The sequence below is a fragment of the Acinonyx jubatus genome, chromosome C1, assembly GCF_027475565.1.
Source record: "Acinonyx jubatus isolate Ajub_Pintada_27869175 chromosome C1, VMU_Ajub_asm_v1.0, whole genome shotgun sequence".
NCBI lineage: Eukaryota > Metazoa > Chordata > Mammalia > Carnivora > Felidae > Acinonyx > Acinonyx jubatus.
Window position 1 is genome coordinate 24903247 of NC_069381.1, and position 23077 is coordinate 24926323.

The window sequence follows — 23077 nt, forward strand, 5'->3', positions numbered from 1 at the left end:
GTGGCGGTGGTGTCTCGCGTGCTCCGTGCGAGGGCGGGGCTGGGGGGCACTTTTCCATTGCTCCTCTCCCCTCCCCCGCCCCCCAGACTTGGGGAAGGAGGGAAATGGCCCCTTCCCGTGGGCTGGCCTCACCCCAGCTGCTGAGCCAAGTGCTCGGTGCCTGGCACCCTATGGCCCCCTATGAAGGAGGCAGAAAACCAAGAGGGGTTTTTTTTTCGTTTCTGTTTCGTTGTTGTTGTTTTTGCCGAGGATCATGCTGTAATTAAGTGGCAGGAACACACGTCTCACCCAGGTTTGTCTCATTCTGAATGAAGCCTTTTTGGATGTATGGGGTCCAGTGGGGTTCACAGCCCCCGCTCCCAGGTGGGGGGGCGGCCACATCCCAGTACCCTGCCTATCTTCGGGAGTCCACCTCAAGTGCCCTGACTGGGACACGATTCCCATGATTGAGGGAACCAAGAAGTCCCCTTCAATCCACTTTTCCCACGTGGGTCAATGTTTTGATTGTGGAGGAGGGAGATGCAGGAATTAATGACCCCAGAGTTTATCAAGGCTGGTCCTCTGTGGGGCATTCTGAGTGAGACAGAAGTGACTCTACCAAGAGTCACCATGGAGCTCGCCTTCAGGAATTCACTCTGAGCCCTCACAGGCCTTGTGAGTCAAGATGTGGCTGCAGGTGTAGAAAGTCCAACCCAAACAAGGATTTATTGGCTTTCATAACAGGACAGTGCGGGAGTCAGGCCAGCCTCAGGGCTCACTGTTGTGTCTCCAGCTCTCCACTTTGCTTTGTTCTAAGAGCTGGTTTCACCCTCAGCCTCCTGGGGGTGGGGGGAGGGGGTCAGCAGCTCCAGCCTCACAGGCTCCCCGCAGGGTTTCCTGCAGTCAAGCCTCTCTCTCTTCTAGAAGCCCCAGCAAATATCTGGGTCTTGCTGGTTGGGACTGGGGTAGGTCCCATCCCTGAACCAATCACCATGACCAGAATGTCTATACTTGATTGGCTTAGACCTACAGCCCATGCTCTAGGCCTGGAGCATCAGGTGAAACCCCAATCTGTAGTACATCTCCCCAAAAGGAAACCAGATGTGTTGACATGAGGAGGGGTAAATGGATATGGAGTAGCCAGGAACCTGTCTTCGGTAACCTCACGGGCCTCAAGGCGTTCTTGGAAATTGACCTCCCACAGCCTGCTGTGCTAAGGGGTGAGCTCTGGCGGCCATGTTTGCATCACTTGACCCGATCCCAGCCACAACCGAGTGGCCAGCAGTGGACATTTGACTCAGCCGTTGAAGTCTTAGACCGATGGTAGCAATGGTGCCAGCGGGATGCGTTGGCTGTCCTGGTTCATGAGTGGGTTGTGCACACCACACGCACGTGGCCGACTCCACATTTGGTGGATGTGGTGGTGTTGAATCGGCCATGGTGGGGTTTCTACAACAGAAACTGGCGAAGGCTACAAATCTGGGCTTTCTTTTTCCTGGAGGAGCCAGTTGCTAAACATTTGCCAGCACACCACTGGCTGACTCTCCAATCAGATTTTCCGGTCCGTGAATTAGGAAGAGGTCCAGTGCAGGAGCCCGGAAGAGCCCGTGGCCCAGGGGTAGGGACGTCTGTTGGGCCACACACAAGCAGGACAGAAGCAGACAGAAGCAGAGGCGGACAGAGAAGACCTGGATAGAGCCTGCGTCAGACTCGGTTCCTGACTTTGGATCTCCATCTTCCGGGTAGGTTTGATTTCCTGCTTGTTCTCACATCAGTGAATTTAAGTTGCTGGTGGCACGACATCGGGCAAGTCACTTAACCTCTCTGTGCCTGATTTTCTCATACGTAAAATGAGGGAAACGACAGCAACCAACATATAGGGTGGTGGATGTGGGGATTAAATGAATCAATATATGTCCAATGCTTCAAACTTTGCCCAGTGCATACTAAGTACCAGTAAGTGTAATTGTTATTATTTGACATGGCCCCGGTGGATCTAAATCCCTTATGACCAGTGAACTCTGGCTAGACAGCTGCTGGTGTTTGGGGATTTCTGGAGATGACATCTGAGCTGGCCTGGCAGGGTGGGGCAGCAGGGGCAGGTGAAGATTTTGCATGCAGAAGCGGCACTCCGAGGACTGGGAGGACTGGCAGCTTTTCACCTGCTCACCTGGAAGCTCTCAGGAGCTTCCACTGTCTCTGAGGGCCCCGGCCTGGGTGCTGAGGACAGTGCTGACTGACAGTGACACCGGTGGAAGTGGCCGCTGAAGAAGCTTATCCGCCCTTGTTATTCCTGCTTCTGCCCCAAGTCCCTCTAATGTCCCCCCCATGGGCCTCTGGGTAAGACAAAGGAGGGAGACACTCCCAAGAGGTTGTCTGTTCCACACTGCATCTTCCTTGACTCTTCCCTGTCCTCAGGAAGGTCTCTACCCACAGTGCGAAGCTGTCCCAGTCCAGCACCTGGAAACCCCTGACCCAGCCATCATTTAAAACAGGAAATGGCTGTTCTTTTGGCAAAGCCTTTGACTCCACGAACTTGGTGGAGAAGGGGCAGGCAAGGACGGGGAGAAGGCAAGTTACATTTTCTGCAGCATCACGACAACCTCCGCAGGGAGGGTGATGGGCACCCACCCCTGCTTTACAAACCTGAGGAAACCGAGGCTCAGCAAGGTGAGGAACTTGTCCACAGTCACGCGCAGAGTTAGAAGAGAAGCAGATCTTACTGGCTGGTGCTCAGGCCTCTCATGGCCACGGGGTGTGTGTGAAGGTGGGTGTGGGTGGCCCTCGGGGAATGCTGCAGGGTAAGGGAGAGGAAGGAATGTGCCAGCTCAGAGCCATCAAGCAATAACCTGTTCGAAGGTACAGCTGGCCTGTGCCTATCTAAACCAGAGTCCAAAAGGCCTTCTGGGTTTTGCTAATCCAGTTTGGGTGGGAGGCAGTGGGGAGCTTTGAACTGCGTTTGAGAGGGGCGAGATCTCATAAGATGTCACATCATCAATAAGTGGAACCCGCTTGTAAAAATGATCAGATTGTGAAAACCATCAGGACGGATTTACGCTGGAACTGCTGTCCTTCCTGGGAACAGTGGAGGCTCATGAAAACGCAAGGTCTGTGAGAACACTGTATACTGGATTCGGGAGACCTGGAGTGAAATCCCACCCTCCCAGGGCCTCAGTTTCCCCAAGTGTCAGAGGACAGCGCAGGGGCTTCCAAGCTGCTACCTTCCCCGTCTCCTTGGCCCCGTAACCACCTTTCCTGCAGGGCCTGATGATTTCACCTGCTGTTCAGAGCCTGTGTTTCCCACTCCCCCCACAGCCCCCCACCCGGGGATGAAAAGTCTAGATAGCAGCCACGAGTAAGGAAACTCACCAGGCCCAGACTATGGGCCCCGCATCAAGGAAATGTCCTTTTTGTGGACACTGTCCAGGAGAGAGGGCCATAAGGATACCTTTGGAATAATTTTATTATAATATTACTTAAATACGGACAAAGTTGCTTGAGGGTGGGGGGAGCAAAGCCAAGGACTCAGACGTTTCTTCTGTGGCAGCAGCTTTCTCCTGTTCGCCCAGAAGCTACTCTCTTTGGAGTGAGAGCCAGTCCTGCCTCTCCAGCTGCCGCCCAGACAGACTCACAGCTTCTCTGTGCCTTAGGCACTTACGTTCCCTTTTTGTGCTTCAGTCTCCTTATCAAAAAGGGGGTTGGGGGCTGGCGTGGGGGGGGGGCGGGGAGGGCTAAAACAGCTCTGCAGGAGGCATCCGCCGAATCCAGTAAGGTCAGAGGTGAAGGGCAGCTTGCGAGGCGCTACTGTCGCGGTGCTTTGTCGGTGGCTGTTGAAAGTGGAGGAAAGGGACCTTTCCCTCCTGTAGAACAGCTAGCTCCCCAAAGCCCAGGGCCTCCTCCTCCCACCGCTACGATCCCACGGCCAGGCGGGCAGGGCTGTTTCGATCCAAGCTCTCGCTGCCCTCCGGGGCGCCCCGACGGCTTCAGGGGCCCCCTTCCCGGGCCGGCGGGGGGTCGGGGACTAGTCGCGCAGCAGGGCGTAATCCTTGGGCGCCCAGAGCAGGCGCGGCCGCCGGATCTCCGCCCTCGAGCCGATGTCGGGGCTCCAGCAGAACTCGGGCGACAGCACCTTGGCGGGCTTGTGCAGCCAGAAGAACTTGTTGAGGTGGCTCTCGTCGTGCCAGCGCGCCTCCAGGCCGAGCTCGCGGTCCCGCCGCTGGCCCTGTGCGCAGTGCGCCGTCAGCCCGCGCAGCGCCGCCACGCTGCCCCCGAACACGGCCGCGTGGTAGTAGAAGTCGCCCTCGCCCGGCGCCAGCGCGGCGGCCGAGCGCGCGTCGCGCTCGTAGGGCAGCAGCCACCGCGGCCAGCGGTAGTGCCAGGAGTGCAGCTGCGCCACCGACTCGGCCAGCGCCTCGGGCCCGAAGGCGCCGTGGAAGTACTGGTCCACGTCCATGCAGAACACGAAGCGCGCCTCGCGGCCCAGCCGCCCGCCCAGCGCCTCGTGCAGCGTGTGCATGCGCTGCATGGACACGTCCTGCCAGCGCCGCTCGCGGGCCACGCGCTCCACGCGCAGGAGGCGGCCCGGGGCCAGCGCCACGCGGGGCACGGCGTCCGGGCGCTCGGTGAACACGTAGTACACCACGCGCTGGCCCACCATGAAGTGCTGCTCGGCCGTCTCCAGGAAGCGCGCCAGGTACTTCTCCAGGTACCTGCCGGGCGGGGTGGGGCGGGGCGGGTCAGCCCGAGCGCGGCGCCTTCCTCGGCCCCGGCCGCGCTCGGGCTCGGGCTCCCGGCTCCCTGCAGCCACGGGCTCCGGGGCTCCGCAGCCCTCCAGCCGCAGCAGCTTTCAAGGCGGGCGCAGAGGCTTGCAGATCGCTCGCCTTCGCAGCCCTGGGTTCCCTGCCTTGACCGTGGGCTCCCACTGCCCGCCTGGATCAACAGGGTCCCGCGGCAGAGGGGCCGTGCTGGCCCTGGGACGGCCGGCAGCGTTAGCCTTTGCCTCGTTAGGGCTCTGAGCCTTCGAAGCTTAAAGCTTACGAAGGCCTGGACCCGTGATGCCGCGGCGACGTGAGGAAGCCCAGCCAGCCGCGCGGAAGGCATTGTGAAGACAGGTGCCGCACCGGTGTTCCGCAGTCGGCCATCCCAGGGGAGGCCCAGACATGGGGGAGCAGCGGGGAGCCCTTGGGGAGTTCCTGCCCACAGAATCTTAAGCTGTAATAACAGCCGTTGTTGTCATCACTGAGGTTGTGACAGTTCCTCATGCAGATGGTCAGGACGGTCCCTGGGTAGGGGCCTGTGCTGGGTGGGCTCCATGGTGCTGGTGTCTAGGGAGGAGGGAAAGGGAAAAGGTGGTCCTGCCTGCTCCCCGGGAGGCAGGGACAAGAGGTGCTGTCTTTGCTTCCCTCTTCGCTTTGGGATCCTGCGGCCGGGGAGAACCCTGTGCCCCATCCCTGCGTCCCATGCACACCCCTTCCACTCCCTGCCTGGACAGCACCGCTCCCCTCCCCAGGCCTTACCTGCCTACAGCAAAGACAGTCAGACCAATGGTGAGGTTCTGCTGCAGAGCCTCCCGCTGGGCCACAGCTGGGTCGAAGGTGCCATCCCAAATAATGGGGGCCCCCCAGGAGGTACAGGTCAGGACTTCAGGCCGGGCCCTGGCCGGGACAGGGATGGAGAGATAGGTCCATTCATCCACTGGTCTGGTGCATTGTCACCGCCACCTCCCCAGTGCCGTACCCTAGGGCCCCACAAATGGGTCCCACCCAGCCCCCGCCCCTAGAAGTCCCTAGCCTAGATCCAACACAGAGGATTGGGAGATGTGTGACCTGATGGGGCCCCTGGGAGGAGTACCTGGCCCTGCCAGGGTGAGGGATGTGTGGAGGGCAGGGACACGGAAGGCAGGGCTCTCTAGGGCATGTGGGTGTTAGCTCCTTACCAGGGATGCAAGAGACCCGTGAAGTTGTCTCTCAGCAGGGCCATTCTGGCAGAAGGGCAGACACCCATGGGGATGAGGACTTCCAGATGCCTGCGGGGTGGGGGCAGCAGTGAGGGGCCCTCTCTCTTTGCACTTTACAAGGAGGGGGAGCCCACAAGGACAAGTGTGCAGCCAAGATAGCCATCGCCCACCATCCCTCAAGGAGGCACTTAGAAGAGGCCCCGACCCTGCTGGTTCCCACGTTGAGGGCTGGGGGAAGGGAGTTGTACCTGATTACAGGGAGCCCATACAGGTACAGCCCCAAGAGGCCAAGTGCAAATAGGATCAGCAACCAGAAGAGTCTCTTCCAGGTCCTGGGTGGTGGGGAGGGCATTAGCAACTCATTTATACATACACATACACATGAGACATTGCTTATGTAATTTTAATGTTGCAGGTTATTTATTTTTGGATACAAATATATTCTTTTCGCATGGTACAGGTATTCAGAGGTACAAAAGAGTATATGTAGTGCAAAGTCTTTCCTGGTCCCACCCACCCAGTTGCTCTGCATGGAGGGGAGCCAGCACTACTCTTTTCTTGTGCCTCCTTCCAGAGGTGATCTGTGCGTATGCAGGCAAATATAAATATGGTGGCAAGTCGTCCCTCCTCCCCTCCCCCGATCGGTGGTAGCACAGTAGATATGCCGCTCTGCATCTTGCATTTTCCACTGCCTCCACTGACCATTATCTTTGCGGTTATCCCCTCTGAATACCTGAAGTGCTTGCCTCCCTTTTCCCAGCTGCCCAATATACCATTTATTGGATAGAGCATCATTTACCTGACCAGGCAGGCCCCTTTTGATGAATGTTTGGATACATAATCCTTTGCTTTTCCCAGCAGTGCAACGGGACATGACCTTGGGCAGGCTTGGGGGACGATAATATTAGAGGTTGGGGTGCTTAGCCCGGGTAGGGGGCAGGACTGGCCTTGGACAGGAGAAGAGACTGGGAGGGGATGCAAGGAAGTTTGTGGCTCGGTGACCGGGAGTTGAGAACTGTCTGACACTGATGAGTTGAGGGGCTGCGTGGGGGGTGGGCTGTGGTCAGGGGCCACGCGTCTACAGTGGCTTCAGCCACTGGGCCGGGTACGTCCAGCAGAGCTCAGAAGCCCCATTCCTGCTCGGAGGAGGTCGGCTTTGGCGTGTGGCCACGGTTGGGAGCCATCCAGGAAGGGCCCCCAAAGTCGAGATCCTCTGGGGGATCTCATCCAGTATCCCCCACCCCTCCTGTATGCCCATGTCTCCTGAAAGGCTGGAACCGCCTGGTGAGGAGCACGGACACTGGGGCCAGACCCCCAGGTTCCAATCCCAGTCCACCATTTGTAAGTTGTCTGGCCTTGGGCAAGGTTCTGGACTTCTGCACTACAGTCTCCTCATCTATAAAATGTGGATGATAAGAATGCTTCCCTCAGAGGGCTGAGGTGGCTAGTGAGTTGATACACGCTAAGCAGTTAGGTCAAGGCCTTGCACACAGTTCTAGCTCAGGTGCAATTGTCATTATTCCTGAACAGACCCTCATGATCCCCGGACAACCTCCCAACTCCACTCTCTGCCCTACAAATCCTTCCAAAGTCTGGCTCCCCTGGTCTCTCTCAAGCCTGCCGGATCAGACGCTCCTGCCTCCCTGCCTTCTCAGCTACCCGACTTGGCTGTTCCTCATCAGACGTAGCTAGTAGATAGGAGAGGGGTCTTGTGGTGTCTGTGTGCCTGTGTCTACCTGTGCACCTTCTCAGCACATGGTACCTCCTTCTGATCAGTTGGCCAAGCCAGAAACCTGACTACACCCCAACCCCTTCCTCTGTCTCACCCCCGCCCCAGTCATCTGCTGTCAGTCCCCAGGGTGGGTTGACTTTGCCTCCTGGATGTCCTCCCCCCCACCCCCGGGCCCCTGTGGTACTCCTGGCCCCACAGTGATTCTGCCTGCACATCCCCCACCAGGACCATTGAAGCATCAACTTCCAGCCCCTTCCTACACAACCCCCAAAGTCATCCTATAAAATGCCCACCTGCTTTCACAGTGTCCACATCACGTGACCAAACATCCAAGAAGAAATACATTTAGAAGGCAAATCTATGGGGAAATGTTCACCCTCACTAGTAACCAAAGACATACAAATTAGAACAGGGTGGCATGTTTTACCTATAAAATGAGCTTTAAAAAACAAAACAAAACAAAACAACAAAAACTAGCCATGCTTCAAGTATACAGTGAGACAGGCACTCTTACAGTTGCTGGTGGGAGTGAAGATTGCTAGATCTTTTTGGAAAGCTACCTAGCTTTCCAGCTTTCACTGTTCCTACCCTTTAATCCAATCACCCCAACTTCTGAGAGTCTGCTCAGAGATCATCTTCAGGATGCAAAAAGTTTATCCATCAAGATGTTCACTAGTTTCTGCTTATGCATGCCTTCACCCTATATTGATTGGGCATAAGCTCAGAATCATGCACTTGCTAGGTCAAGGATTCAGAGGTGAGCGAGGCACAGACCTTATCTTCATGGAAGGGAATCAGGAAGATGTGGATGGCCAGGAAGAGAGGAAATGGGTCAGATGACAGACCTCAAACAGATGAATGGAACACAGCACAGTAAAGGCTGTAATCAGTATAAATACAAGATGCTATGAGGGCAAATTGGAGGGTGGCAACTGAACCTTGACAGATGGGGAGGAAGTTGGGGAGGCTTCCTGGAGGAGGTGGCTTCTAATGATTAGAAGTTATCCGGGCAAAGAAGGCAGCAGCGGGGAAGGGAGGTCTATGAGAAGAAAACAACGTACAGAAGTGAGAGGGGAGAGAAAACGTGGGGTGCGCATGGCACTACGGGTCACTCTGCAGGGTGGAGTGCAGGTGGGGAGCGGGGACAGGTGAGGCCGAAGGTAAGCCAGGGCCAGATCACCCTGCATTCCAGGCTAAGGGGTTGGGCTTCATCTGGAGGACCATAGGGAGCCCTGAAAGATACTTCCTCCAGGGACTGATGCAGACTTTTATTTGAAAAAAAAAATACTGCAGCTAAACAGTTGAGCCTGGACCCTGAGGGGTGAGGGAGCGTGGCTGGAGGCAGGAAGGCAGTTCCGGGCTACTGCTAGCCCTCGTGAACCAGGGCGTTGGTGGTGGGGTGGTGGAGGGCTGTCAAGGGGGCAGGCAGGACTTGGTCAAGGTTAAAGGGACCCGGCCAGGGGAGCTGGGAAAGGAGACAGTGCCCGACTGGTGGGGTGGGTGGAGGAGTAAGTGGAGGTGCAGTGGTGGAGGCAGGGGCGTGGGTTGACTCTCCAGAAGTGTGGATGGAAGGAAGGAGGCGGATGGGGGCAACCGGATGGGGCTGAGAGGCTGGGATTGGTGGAGGAGTGTGTGTTTCCTTTATATGAGGCGCACTTGGGCTTGGTTGGATCCTGACTGGAAGCACCAGGGAGAAGGCATTCCGCGGGCTGCTGAAAAGGCCCTAACAGCCAGCCCACCGACTAAATAGCTTTTTTCTGACGACTCCGTGGTCACGTGGAAAAATGCTTATGCAGAAACCGTAAATGAAAAAAGCAGGGTCTAAAATCAATGGGCAGTATGATCATTGTTACTTATTTATTTTTAAATTTTTAAAAATGTTTATTTTTGAGAGAGAGAGAGAGACAGAGTGTGAGCAGGGCGGGGGGGGGGGGGGGCAGAGAGAGGGAGACATAGAATCCGAAGCAGGCTCCAGGCTCCGAGCTGTCAGCACAGAAGCCGATGAGGGGTTTGAACTCACGGACCATGAGATCGTGACCTGAGCCAAATTTGGATGCTTAACCGACTGAGCCACCCAGGTGCCCCTGGGCAGTATGATGATAATTTAGCAGGAATTAAAACATGCACCAGAAAATAAGACTAAAAAGGAAAACTTCAGTATCTATGCAATGTTATAGTAGGGCTTTTTTTTCCCTTTACTTTTTCAAGTTTTTTAAATGTGCTTATATTGGCTTTTTAATGCAGGAAAGATACACAGTTAGCAATTTAGAAAAACAAAATCAAACCAAACAAGTTTTAAGCCTTCCTACTGCCTGCAAGATAAAGTCTAAACCTCGAAGCCCTGTCCAAGAAGCCTTCAGAATCTGACTCCTTGGCGGTCACATTCGAAGTGCTCTCGCCTGACCTGGCTTTCCCACCTCTAGAAATGGAGACTCACGGTGGGTAGACCAAGGATGCTCTCATAGCTTTGTTTGAAAGAGTGAATGGACGTCTCAGAAACCCCAGTGTTGATCAGTGGCGAATTGGATTCGTGAATTATGCACACCTATACCGCGGAAAGCAACAGGACCCGTGAAAAGGATGAGGTGGATTTCTATGTACATTCTGGAAAAGAGGTCCCGATGTGTGAAGTGGAAAAGGAAATAACAGGACTGTGTATAGAGGCTGATCTCACTTCTATGAGGGGAAAGCCCCCATTTACAGACATGCATACCTATGGTCTTTCATAAGTGTGTCGGGAAAGATCTAGAAAAGCATTATCCAATAGAAGTACAATATGAAGGGTGCCTGGGTTCGACTCTTGATTTCGGCTCAGGTCATGATCTCATGGTTGGTGAGTCTGAGCCCCGCATCCGGCTGTGCTAGCATTCGCAGAGCCTGCTTGGGATTCTCTCTCTCTTTCCCTGTCTCCCTGCCCCGCCTTTGCTCGTACATGCTCTCTCTTTCTCTCTGAAAATAAATATAAACATTTAAAAAAGTAAAAAAAAAAAAAAAAAAAAAAAAGAAGGAAAGAAACCAAAGAAGTACAATATGAGCCAGATATATAAATTAAAATTTTCTAGTAGCCACATAAAAAACTGTGAAAAGGGCTGAAATTAATTTTAATAACATTGTGATTTAACCCACTGTGTCCAAAATATCCTTTTGACATATAATCAATATGAAAATGGTGGAGATACTTTATATTCTTGTCTCATACTAAGTCTAAGTACTCAGTCCAGTATATATTTTAGATTTATAGCACATTTCAATTGGAATGAGCCACATTTCAAGTGCTTGGTAGCTACATAGGGCTGGTGGCTACTAGACACACGGATTCTGAAGGAGATGCACCAGTTACTGGGGGGCTGAAATTAGAGGGAAGAGGGGATTTCTGCTGGATACACTTCTCTCACGTTCCGCTGTACAATGAGCAGGTGTTACTTTTGTCTTTGTTAAAGAAACAATAGGCCCCAAATGGAGTCGCTAAATGCAGTTTCACCTTCTCCCAGAAATGTACCTTTAACCAGTCAGTCTGGAATTACCCGGTCAGCACTAGTGAGAATACTTGCCTGATGGACCCCCACTTTGCCCTAAAAGAAAGTGACCTTGCTCGAAGCAGTCCAGTCTTTGTTAGAAACTGCCTTTTCCTCCCACCTCTTCTGACTAGAACAGCATTTCGACAGCCCCCTCAGAGCTCCTTTGTATCTGCCGAGATGAGATGCCGCCCGATTCATGAATTGTTACGTCAAGCCGATTAAGACCTTCACATTTACTGCACTGAATTTTGTTTAACAGATTTGCTGGCGGTGACGGGAACAAGGGAGACTTCTGGGGCCCCTGGGGACAGCGAGGAACACAGGCGTGGTGCCTCGAACCCTTTGTATTCTCTTTGTCGCTGTTTCTAAGGGTTATGGTCCTCCTGGTTCTGAGCTCACATACTTTGCATCAGCCTCCTGATCCAATTGGCTTTCCAGTCTGGGGCTGGTCAGCCTGAGCTAACAGGCAGTTCCACCCAGAACCCAAGCCCCTAGTCCTTGGTTTAGTGTGAATTACCCCCATTTTCTTGGAAACCCCAGACCTTTTGTTCTGTCCCCAGATTCCACTTTGGGAACTGCCGGTGGCAGCTCCAGTCCCCATTTGTTTGGACTCAGTTCTCTGGGGTCTGTGACTCAGCCCTCCACGCCCCCCCCCCGGCCCCACTTCCACCCTGGGAGTTGCTGGGGGGAGCACACAGGCCCTTTGTTGGCCAGCCCACAGGTTACTGATGGTGTCCACAGTCCCATTTCTTTGGCCGCTGTTGGTCTCTGTTATGTCCATCAGGTAAAGGCTATTGCCAATGGGAATCTCAAAAGCTGCCCAAATTGGTGGGCGTGGGTCAAACATTTAAAAACTGTTAGAACACTCGCCACTCAACCCAAAATTTCCTGTCAGGTGAGGCGAAGAGTCGCAGTAGGTCACCTGCCAACCTCAAGAAAATCTCCAGGCAACGAGGTACGCCGTAAAGCGTCACACAATTCCCAACCCAGCAGCACATCTCTTTTAAGTATTAGCTTGGTTCTGAGACACCCAAAGGCTTGGCTCAAAAAGAATAACTACTACTACTAATGGGATTCTTAAATTACAAGAGCTGAGGGGCGCCTGGGTGGCTCAGTCAGTTAAGCGTCCGACTTCCACTCAGGTCCCGATCGCGCGGTTTGTTGAGTTCAAGGCCCTCTGTGCCAACGGCGACAGCTCGGAGCCTGGAGCCTGCTTCGGATTCTGTATCTCCCTCTTTCTCTGCCCCTCCCCCACAACGTTCGTGCTCTCTTGCTCTCTCTCTCAAAAATAAATAAATAAATGTTCACGAAATTTTTTTTTAAAATTTTTTTTTCAACGTTTTTATTTATTTTTGGGACAGAGACAGACAGAGCATGAACGGGGGAGGGGCAGAGAGAGAGGGAGACACAGAATCGGAAACAGGCTCCAGGCTCCGAGCCATCAGCCCAGAGCCTGACGCGGGGCTCGAACTCACGGACCGCGAGATCGTGACCTGGCTGAAGCTGGACGCTTAACCGACTGCGCCACCCAGGCGCCCCAGATTCTTTTTTTTTTTTAAATTACAAGAGTTGAGCACACCATCTTCCAGTCTGCTGACTTGTTCTGTGTCTAAGAACTGCAGTGCTGAAAGCTACAGATACCTACAAAATGGCAAAAATCTTACTCAAGCAACCTAGAACTACAACTGCCATTATGGAGAACATTCCACTTATTTATTTGTTTATTTTTTAAATTTTCTTTATTTTTAGAAAGGGCACATATGAGCAGGGGGGAGAGGGGCAGAGGGAGAGAGAGAACCTCAAGCACAGGGCTTGATCCCACGACCCTGGGATGGATCATGATCTGAGCTAAAATCAAAAGTTGGGACACTCAACCGAGCCACCCAGGTGCCCCAGAGAACATTCCATTTAGAGGAGATCACTTATTTAAGACTGCAGCTCAGGTCCTGATCTCCCAGTCCATGGGTTTGAACCCCGTGTCGGGCTCTGTGTTGACAGCTCAGAGGCTGGAGCCTGCTTCAGATTCTGTGTTCCTCTTTCTCTGCCCCTTCCCTACTCATGTTCTCTCTCTCACTTTCTCAAAAGTAAACAAACATGAAAAATATTAAAAAATAAAATTAAAACTAATTTTGGTAGATATTGGTAGATATTTTGGTAGATAGTGGAGCTACAATCGCTATCTTTTTAAAGTTTATTTCTTTTGAGAGAGAGAGAGAGAGAGAGAGAGAGAGAGAGAGAGAGAATCCCAAGGAGGCTCCACACTGTCAGCAAGGAGCCTGATGTGGGGCTTGAACTGGGAGATCACGACCTGAGCCAAAGTTGGATGCTTAACCTACTGAGCCACCCGGGTGCCCCTACAATCTCTACTTTAAACCTCGCTCAGGGCTTGCAAGTGGGATCCTGGGAAAGACTGGAAGAAGCCACCTGAAGCTGAGAATATTCTTACCAGAGTCAGCTCTCCTGGATCTCTTTAGTATTTGGTAGAAAGAAAAAAAAAAGTAAGTTTGCACGTTGTCCCTCCCTTTCCAAATCTAGGCCATTGTTCTTGATCTTTGGGAAGGGCTCTAGATCTTGTGAAGATAATATCTTTTGCACCTTCTTTGGGGGTGCCTCTTGGGTTTGCAGGATCGTTTTCTACTGCCAGAAATATGTACTGTTTGTCCCAACTGAAACCTGACAAGATATTTGAGAGGAGTTAATAACACTCTGGTCATAAACTTGGCCAAACTGGGAGCTGATATTTCGAGCCAGATAGGAATTCTTTTAGACCTTCTCCTTTAAGCTGAAGGTACTCAGAGGGAAAGAAAAACGTTCCAACGTAGGTGCATGGGTGTGTCACATGCAACACAATTCTCAGAGGAGTTAGAGGCAACTGTTCTTATCCCACAAATCTTTGCAAGACCAGAAATGCAGCTCTCGAGACCATTCAAAGTCCACTCATTCTTTGTAACAATTAACCTGACCCTTATTCATTGTAAAAAGCGTGTAGGTACTGTAAAAATTCTGACCTTGGGGAACAAGCGTCCCTGGAGGGTTTTGCATTCTTTCCCTGAGCCTTTGAGGTGTAAATGTTCTATCTGGTCTTCTCTAGGGACTCTCCTCTTCCGGTGTGGGCTATCTCCTTGAAATGTAAACTCCAGCAAAGTACATACAATGGACTCCCAAACAATGTGGGGATTAGGGGCGCTGACCCTCACTTGCAGTAAAAATCTGGATATCATTGGGTTGCCTGGGTGGCTCAGTGGGTTAAGCCTCCGACTTCCGCTCAGGTCATGATCTCAGTTTGTGAGTTCAAGCCCCAGGTTGGGCTCTGTGCTGACAGCTCAGAGCCTGGAGCCTGCTTCAGATTCTGTGTTTCCCTCTCTGTCCTTCCCCTGCTCACACTGTCTCTCAAAAAAGGAATAAATGTTAAAAAAAAATCTGCATATAATTTTTGACACCCCCTCAAACTTAACTACTAATAGCCTACTGTTGACAGGAAGCCTTACTGAGGTTAACACATATTTTGTAGGTTATATGTATCATATATTGTGTTCTTAAAGGAAGCTAGAGGAAAAAATTGTTATTTAAAAAATCATAAGGATGAGAAAATATTTACAATACTGTACTGTATTGAGAAAAAATCCATTATAAATGGACCCATGTAGTTCAAAGCCATGTTGTTTGAGGGTCAATTGTAATTTTTTTAATGTTTATTTTTGAGAGAGAGAGAGACAGAGAGAGAGAGCAAAAGTGTGAGGGAGGGGCAGTGAGAGAGGGAGAGAGAGAATCCTAAGCAGAGTCCACACTTAGCGCAGAGCCCAACGTGGGGCTCGAACTCAAACTGTGAGATCATGACCTGAGCCAAAATCAAGAATCAGAAATTTGGGGCTCCAGGGTGGCTCAGTTGGTTAAGCATCTGACTCTTGATTTCAGCTCAGGTCATGATCTCCTCATTTGTGAGTTTAAAGCCCTGCATTGGGCTCCGTGTAGACAGCTTGAAGTCTGCTTGGGATTCTCTCTGTCCATCCCCTGCTCTCTCACTCTCTCTCTCTCAAAATAAATAAAAAACTTAAAAAAAAAAAAAGAGTCGGACACTTAACTGACTAGGCCACCCAGGCACCCGTGGTCAACTCTAATTCTTAACAGAAGGAAAATAAAACTACTAGAAATTAATAAAGAAAGTTCTCTGTATGAAAGGAAAGTAGGATGCACATTTTCGGTAAGAGAAGATATGAGGAATGGAAACTGCATTTTTGTTGAGGGAAAAGAAAGTTAGTTTGTCCTAAAAGTAAGGCTGGTTGTTCAGAATGGGAAAGAGGAAAAACAGGATAAAATCTGGTAAAAAAGAAGGTTGCAGATGGTCTGTTGAAAAGGATTCTTGGGAAAAGGATTTTATGTGTGGCCAAGATGGCTAAGATTGGAGTGGACAGAAGTTTAAAAAATCGGGGGCACCTGGGTGGCTCAGTCGCTTAAGTGTCTGACTCTCGATTTTGGCTCAGGTCATGATCTCTGGGTTCAAGCCCTGCGTTGGGCTCCATGCTGTCATCACAGAGCCTGCTTGGGATTCTTTCTCTCCTTCTCTCTCTGCCCCTCCCCTGCTCATGCTCTCTCTCTTTAAAAAAAAAAAAAAAAAAAATGGAGACAAAATTAAAATTGGTTTCCTCTCTGTTAAAAGGACAGTTTTCTTAGACTGTTGGTCCAAGAAAGATATTAGAAAAAAAAGAAAGATAAGATATTGCTAAGAGGTTGCAGAGCTTTCTCTTTACCTTTAAGTAATCTGCCTAGAAAACAAAGATTTTTGTGGCCTGTCAAAATAATTTCTTGTGTTTCCTATCAGATCTTTGATTGCTTAAGAGAACCAAGCCTTCCCTATTAGAAGGGCAAAGAGCTCTTTTTTGTTTTACAACTTAACTCTCTGTATTTGTTTACAGAGTCTCTGATTGTCATGGTTAAATAGATAACCAAGTTAATGCTCCCCAATAACCTGTGATCTTATTTGCTCAAGTATTTTTAAGACCTTTTACCAACTTTTTCCTCCTCCCCCTACAATATAATGCTGAAGGAAGTTTTTTTGACCTGGAAGGAACTTTGAGATTTTCCACAGGATCTGTGGAAAACTATAAAAGAATTGTTCTCTCTCCTTATAAAAAGAGAGAGGCCAAACTGATGTAGCTTATTTGACATGTTAAATTACATGGGGAGCATTGTCAAAAAAGTAATATGAAGCCTTCCTTGTGTTGTATTTGCGCAGGTATGCAAGTGTTCCAGAAATTATGTGAAACTCCTGGAAATCTGATATGTCCTGGTGTCATGCTATCAGCCACAATCCCGGCTATTATCTTAAAATGTTGTATGTTACAGAAATAATCAAATTCCCTTCTCAATGCTATTTAGCAATGGCCATTTTTGAGCCTTTTGTCATTCCCAGATGGTATGTTTCACTCTGATGCTTTTGCAAAAGTGCTGCGGCTTTAAGGAGATTCAGTACAGGTTTCTTATAACTTTAAGACCATAAAACTGAAATGGGTAAAAATCTCCAGAACTAATAGGAAAACTGATTCAAGCAGAACAAGTATTGATTCCACGGGACAGAACGAGCAAGAAGGATGCTTGTAACTTATTCTGACTTTTTGTCTGAAGTGTTTCTGGTTCCTTAATGTTTTGTTTTTCTGTATTTAAGGAAACCTTTTATCTTACAAGGCTACATGACTTACAGCAATTCAGTAAAGTGTGTACCTTTGTAAACAAAGATGAAACATTTACTTTTTCTCCGACCTGATCCCTCCAGAATTTAGAAACTATTGTTTTGGGTTTTTTTTTTTCATGGCAATATAGCTAGTTATTTGCATACGTTCTCTGTGAATCTGGTTCTCCTTGTAATAAGACACCTTGGGAAGCACTAGTTATATTACCGAGGTTTTGATGGATACGAATTCACCCAAACTGTAGGTATTTTAGGTAAAATCTACTGTGGAGCCCTTGGCTTGGCTCCCTATCTCAAAGACTTAAAAGTTCAGTCTGAAATTCCTTATGAAAAGTTCCAACAAAGCAGTCTTAAGGACTTGTATGGTCAATCAGCCACTGTTCTTAACGCACTTATATAATCAAGTTGGTTTAATGCAAACAAATTAGTTTTACTGTGATTATATTTGGTAAGTGGAGGTAATTGTAGAGAGAAAAATTATGTTTGTCCCTTTGTAGATACTAGATTCTAATCCTGTGTATTGTCTTTGACGTTTTGTTAAGTGCCTGTAAACTGGACTAGACCTGGAATTCTTCTAGTTTCCTGAAATATCTGGCTCTGACTCTCCAAACAGATGCTTCCAAGTTTCTCCCACCCTTCTGACGGGGAGTCACAAGGACAGAGAATGCCCTGAATCTCCTTGGAAGGGTCTATACCAGGTCCACCTCGCTACCCAGATGGCAGCCACCTTTAGGGACTTGAACCTTGGGTACACGTTGCACAGCTAAAGAAGGCTCCACCTGACATCTGGTCCTGTGCAGAGGCTGGAGACTTCCAGATCAAATTGACGAGGAAGAGAAGTAGCTGGCTGACAGCCAGGCAGACCGCGTCCACCCAAGGTGCCAGATGGAGACCCCCTACTTTAACGTAAAACCCTTTGTTCTTTTCTTTCCTTTATGCTGGCATTGGCCTGGAAAGAGAGCACCAGCATCTGTATCTCCAGCCCATTGCTAAAGGGAGGTAACCTTTCAGACTGCTAGCTTTCAAAAACTGATCTGTCCATGGTGGTAGACTCCATTCACAGAGCCACCCTAGCGGGAGCAGTACTCCCACAGGGTCTATGTCTGGGGCGGTTTCCATCTTCCTTTGGGCCTATGAATGCCTACATGGTTGGTGCATAACCAGGCGATGACTCTTACCTAACGGGTTAGCTGTGCCCCTAACTGTTCACCAACAAACTAAGGCACCCTGTGGGTCAACTCCCCTAAATTTACACCAAGTTAGAAAGGACCTACCAGGAGGCTTTTGTGATTCAGGATTTGCTTCCTTAGGTGTCTACCTCCCTGGCTGGGAGTGAATACAAATGAGGCTGTGATCAGCACACTCTTCTTAACTTTCAAAGTATGGCTTTGTGCTAGAGCAATGGCGGCCCAATGAAAGTCCTTAGACTCTCTGGCCAAGGTGGTTTTTGACAATAGGACAGCCCTTGATTAACTTTGGGCTGAGCAAGGAGGTATCTGTGCTGTGGTCAACACGGCCTCCCGCACCTGGATTAACACTTCTGGGAAGTTGAAACAAGGTTGCATAAGATTGCTGAGCAGGCCACTTGGCTTAAAAAGAGGACTCCTTCAGTGGGGTCTTTGTTTGACTTATTTGATTTTGATTGATTTGGGTCTTGGGGACCATGGCTCTTTGGTGCACTCTAGATATGGAGAGGTATCCTGCTTATGATAATCATAGGAGCAACCCTGGGCACTGTACTCTCTCAAAAACTTTAAATGCATGTTCAAAGCCCCTAACCACCAAGCAAATGATCTCCTGAGACTGGAACATCAAAAAGGGGAATGAAGAGAATGATCAACTTCAAATGTAATCCTGAGGTCATGACCTGTGAATATCACACAGGAGCAGCGAAAACCGGGAGAACTTGGAGTGACAGCTGGGAGAGAGGCACTTGACACTTTGGACATGTCTCTCAACTCAACTGAGAGTCTGATCAAAAGGGGGTGGAAGTGTTAAAAAAGAAACAACAGGGCCCCAAATGGAGGCACTCACACGAAGCCCCCTGTCAGCAAGCCAAGACTTGGCACCAAAGGGGATTGCAGTCTTCACCTTCTCCCAGGAATGTAACTTTTAACCAGTCCGTCTAGAATTACCTGGTAAGCACTAGTGAGATTATCTGCCTGATAGACCCCCCACGTTCCCCCAAAGGAAAGTGACCTTACCTGAAACAGCCCACTTTTTTTAAAATTTATTTTGAGAGACACAGAGAGAGAGAGAGAGAGAGAGAGAGAGAGAGAGAGAATGAGTGCGCACAAGCAAGAGAGGGGCAGAGAGTGAATCCCAAGCAGGCTCCCCGCTGTCAGCGCAGAGCCTCACATGGGGCTCAAACTCACAAACCATGAGACCACGACCTGAGCCGAAATCAAGAGTTGGATGTTCAACTGGCTGAGCCATCCAGGTACCCTGAAACGGTCCACTTTTAGCTAGAAGCCTCCTTTCCTCCATCCCCTTCTGCGTACAAAAGACTTCCATTTTGTACGGCCCCTCGGAGCTCCTTTCTATCTGCTGAGATGATGCCTGGTTCATGAATCAGTAAATAAACCCAATTAGATCTTCAGATTTACTCAGATGAATTTTGTTTTTTAATGTTATCTAAGGGAGGAAAATGTCTTTCTTTATACTCCTCTCTTGTCCAGCTTCCCCTTACGTTCTAGTCACCCTCTGGGGTGTTTTCCAACACCAACAACCAAGTCATTTCTCCAGCCTCAAGTGAGTGTCCAACAATTCGATTCATTTCTATACTATTTACCTGGAGTTAGTGCCAGATCCCACAGGTCAAGGGCGCAGTCCCGTGAGACGGCTCCCTCTTCAGAAGCCAGTTGCAAATCCTGGGCCACCCCTACTTCTGGCTGATTGACCATAACTCAGGGGTTCCCACAAGCCCCTCCTCATGTTCCATAAGTTGCTCACAGAACCGCTCACATAACTCAGGGAGGCACTTTACTTATCTTTACTGGTTTATTTATAAAGGGTATGCATGAACACCCAGAGGAAGTGCTACATAGAGTGAGGTCAGGAGCTTCTGGCCCCGCGGAGTTGGAATGGGCCACCCTCCCAGCATATGAATGCATTCACCAACCCGGGAAGTTTCTAAATGTTGCTGTTCAGGAGTTTTTATAGCCAGTCTCCAGCTCTGCCTTCCCTCCCTGGAGGTCGGGGGTGGGGCTGAAAGTTCCAAGTCTACAGTCAACTTGGCCATTCAGGTGGTTAGTCCCATCCTGAGACAATTGAGGGGCCTACCCTAAGTCACCATGTGACTCCTCGTGAATAACAACAACAACTCCTATCACTCAGGAAATTGCAAGGTTTTTAGGAGTTCTATGCCTGGAGCACAGGAAAAAGACCAAAAGTCTTATTATACTGTGTGGTGTAGTTCGTCAAGTTCCATCCTGGAACTGGGGTGGGGCCGAACCACTGCCCGGATTCTCTGGTGGGACTGTTCTGGGCATCATGGGTACAGTGACAGAGGACCCCCGGGGGCACTGGTGCCACCTGGGCTCTCTACTTGGATGTCTCCTAAGTGCCTCAAACTTAAGTCAAAAAGGAACTCTCGATTTTCCTCAGAAACCTGCTCCCCACTGAGGTCTCCTCCATCCTGGTAAATGCAATCATAATGTCCACGTGTTCTCTCTGATGGGTCCCAAGTTACCCAAGTGGGACCACTTCCTCGCTCCTCGGAGCCCTTCGTCACCAAATTCTCTTGCTTCCGCCTCCCCACCAGAGCCCCAGGCTCCTTCTTCCCCACCTCTGCTTCTCATCTGGATTCCTGTAACTGTCTACTAACTTGCCCCGTCTCTTTCCGTGAAGTTCCTTAAACTTGCCATGACTTAGTGTCTTCCCCACCTCTGTATCTTTGCCCACATTGCTGTTTTGCTATCAACCATCACCAAGCTCCAGAAAATTCTTCTACACCCAGCCTCCTCCTCGTGATGCCTTCCTCGACCTCCCCCTCCAACACCTGCTGCCATATGCTCTTCCGCACCTGTGCAAACCTCTACTCAAGCACTTGCCAAACTCTGTACTTCTGCCCCGCCAGGCGGCAGGGCCGTTTTATTACCCTTTGTTTTCTTGGGGCCAAACTTGAGAGCCTGCCTCATGGTTGGCGCTATTAATATTTGTTCAGTAAACTAAATGAAGCAATGAATAGGTTCCTTGTCTTCATTCTTTCCCAAACTGTGACTCCTTTCTCAAGACTCTGTTTGCTTCAGCGTTAAGTCTGCACTCTACAAATATCTTCAGACATTTACTGAGGCACTCTGCCTGCTGGGTGTTTTATGTCCGTATCGCATTGAGGTCTGATCACTTGAAGGAGATGCCATGATTATCTCCACCTTATAAATGAAGAAACTGAGGCTCAGAAACATTAAATCACTTGCTCAAGGTCACACGGCTGGTTAAGCGGTGGAGCTGAGTTTGAACTTAGGTCTGTCTGATTCCCAAGCCAGAACGTGGCATTTGGGGCACCTTTTGACCTGGCCCCAGCTCAACCTTAACGCTCCTCTCCCAACGGTCTCTGGCTGGGTTAATATTCCCCCAAGGCACCTCACATCCCCCCTGCCTCCCCTCCCCTGGTCAGTGTCTCTCCTGCAGGAAGCTTTCTCTCCCCTCGCACACACCAGCCCCACCAAGCTCCGGGAGGGCGGGCTGCAGCTGGTTCCCGCAAGCAATGCTACCCCAGAGGTACACTCTGGGAAACACCACCTGTCCGCGCTGCAGGGGCGAGAAAAGGCTAGAGTGGACCGCTCTCAGCCTTCACCACCTTGACTCATTTAGCCGGCACCCACCCCAACCCCCAACCTCGGTAGGGCAAGCTGATGCATATCTTGGGCACTGGACCTCAGCCAAGGCAGCCAGGCAGAGCGGGCCCCAAGTGGCCCCGGGTGAGGGCCGGGTGGGCACCTGCCAGCTCCTGCCGCCCCCTCCCATGCCCCAGCTGGGAACCCTAGTCCACAGGGGCCCCTGCCTGACCTATTCTTCCACATGGCTTGCTCAGATATTTTCAAAGGCACCCCCTCCGCCCCACCTCCACCTGCAGAAAGTGGTCCCTCAAGCCCACCCCAAGCTCTAACCTCTCCGACCTCCTCGCTTTCAAGAAGGGGTTAAAGAACAAGCATTAGTTCTGAAGTGGGAACAAATTTCAACTCCAGACGGTCAGTCCCAGTGGGACTAGAGAGAGGTCTTGGCTATGGCAGGGGACGCAGCACTGGGCCTTTCTCTCGCTCACCAAGGGGGCTCAGAGTTCAGGGAAGCCAGGGGAGTAACCCCACTCTCCCCCAGGAGCCACAAGGTCTCCCAGGACGCAGTCTGCCCCCACCCAGCTCTGCCCCATGGACCATCTCTATCCCTTGAGTGATGTCCCCTGTCAGAGTCTCCTTTGCCCAGGATCTCCATGGCTCAGCCTTTGTGCCTCCTCCTTGCCTTGTTCTGGCCACCAGGCTGGATTTCTGCCGGTTCCGCTGTCCTGCCCCATCTTCCCCCACATGCTGGCAGTGTCCCCAACTCACCTGAGTCTCTCCTTGAGAGCCATGTCGAGAAGCTGTGGGGACAGCCTGCCAGGAAGAACCCTCTAGCTTGGAGCCAGGGGAGAAATAACCAGTTCCTGGTGACTGGGACAAAGCAGCTGCAGGCCATCTGTCAGAAACCACACCCACAGAAGCCAGCAGGGATGAACTGCCCTGAGGGGGACTCCCTTGGGGGCGGTGCCTGCTGGAGGAAACTGGCCCCAGGATGGGGTGGGGGCTGGGAACCCCCTTGGGGCCAATCACCTGGGAGAAGGTGAATCTGAGGAGAGCCAGCTCTGGTTGGCCAGAGGCTCTGAGCTATTTCGTACTGACTTCTCTTACCTGCCTTGGGGGGTCCCTGCGCCTCTCTTCAGCATCTTGGAGCCCTGGGAGAGGACTATGGTCTGTGAGTCCCGCTAAGGTGTTTGCTGCCCAGGGAAAAATCCTGTTCTGCCAGATCTCAAGGGCACTGGTCACCTGGTTGTGACCTTGGACAACTCACAATAAAATGGGGTACATACACCGGTCACCCAGCACAGTGTAAGAGCCACACAAGATAGGGATCGGGAAGGGTTTTGGAAAGTTTACACTGGGCAGGGTTTTCTAAAAGTGCAGTTTGCAAGTTCTCAGAAATCAGTTTTGTGGACCAGGGATCAAGACCAA

The 23077-nt window shown here is 50.8% G+C and overlaps 1 protein-coding gene across 1 annotated transcript; it reads right to left on the reverse strand.

Annotated features, from left to right (window-relative positions):
• Positions 1–3424: 3424 nt before the first annotated feature.
• Positions 3425–23077, reverse strand: A3GALT2 (alpha 1,3-galactosyltransferase 2). Its single transcript, XM_027059753.2, has 5 exons — positions 22418–23077; positions 6184–6267; positions 5915–6004; positions 5496–5633; positions 3425–4688 (listed from the first exon to the last, which is right to left on the reverse strand). Exons 1-5 carry the CDS (start codon positions 22438–22440, stop codon positions 4001–4003), a joined length of 1023 nt encoding a protein of 340 aa, XP_026915554.1. The 5' UTR covers positions 22441–23077; the 3' UTR covers positions 3425–4000.

Bases quoted from the DNA above. Each gene is read 5' to 3' on its own strand.
- A3GALT2 (XM_027059753.2), bottom strand. From the start codon at position 22,440: ATGGCTCTCAAGGAGAGACTCAG. The intron at 6,268-22,417 runs GTGAGTTGGGGA...CCCACCACCCAG, and splicing joins GCTCTCAAGGAGAGACTCAG to GACCTGGAAGAGACTCTTCT. The intron at 4,689-5,495 runs GTAAGGCCTGGG...CCCGCCCGGCAG, and splicing joins ACTGTCTTTGCTGTAGGCAG to GTACCTGGAGAAGTACCTGG.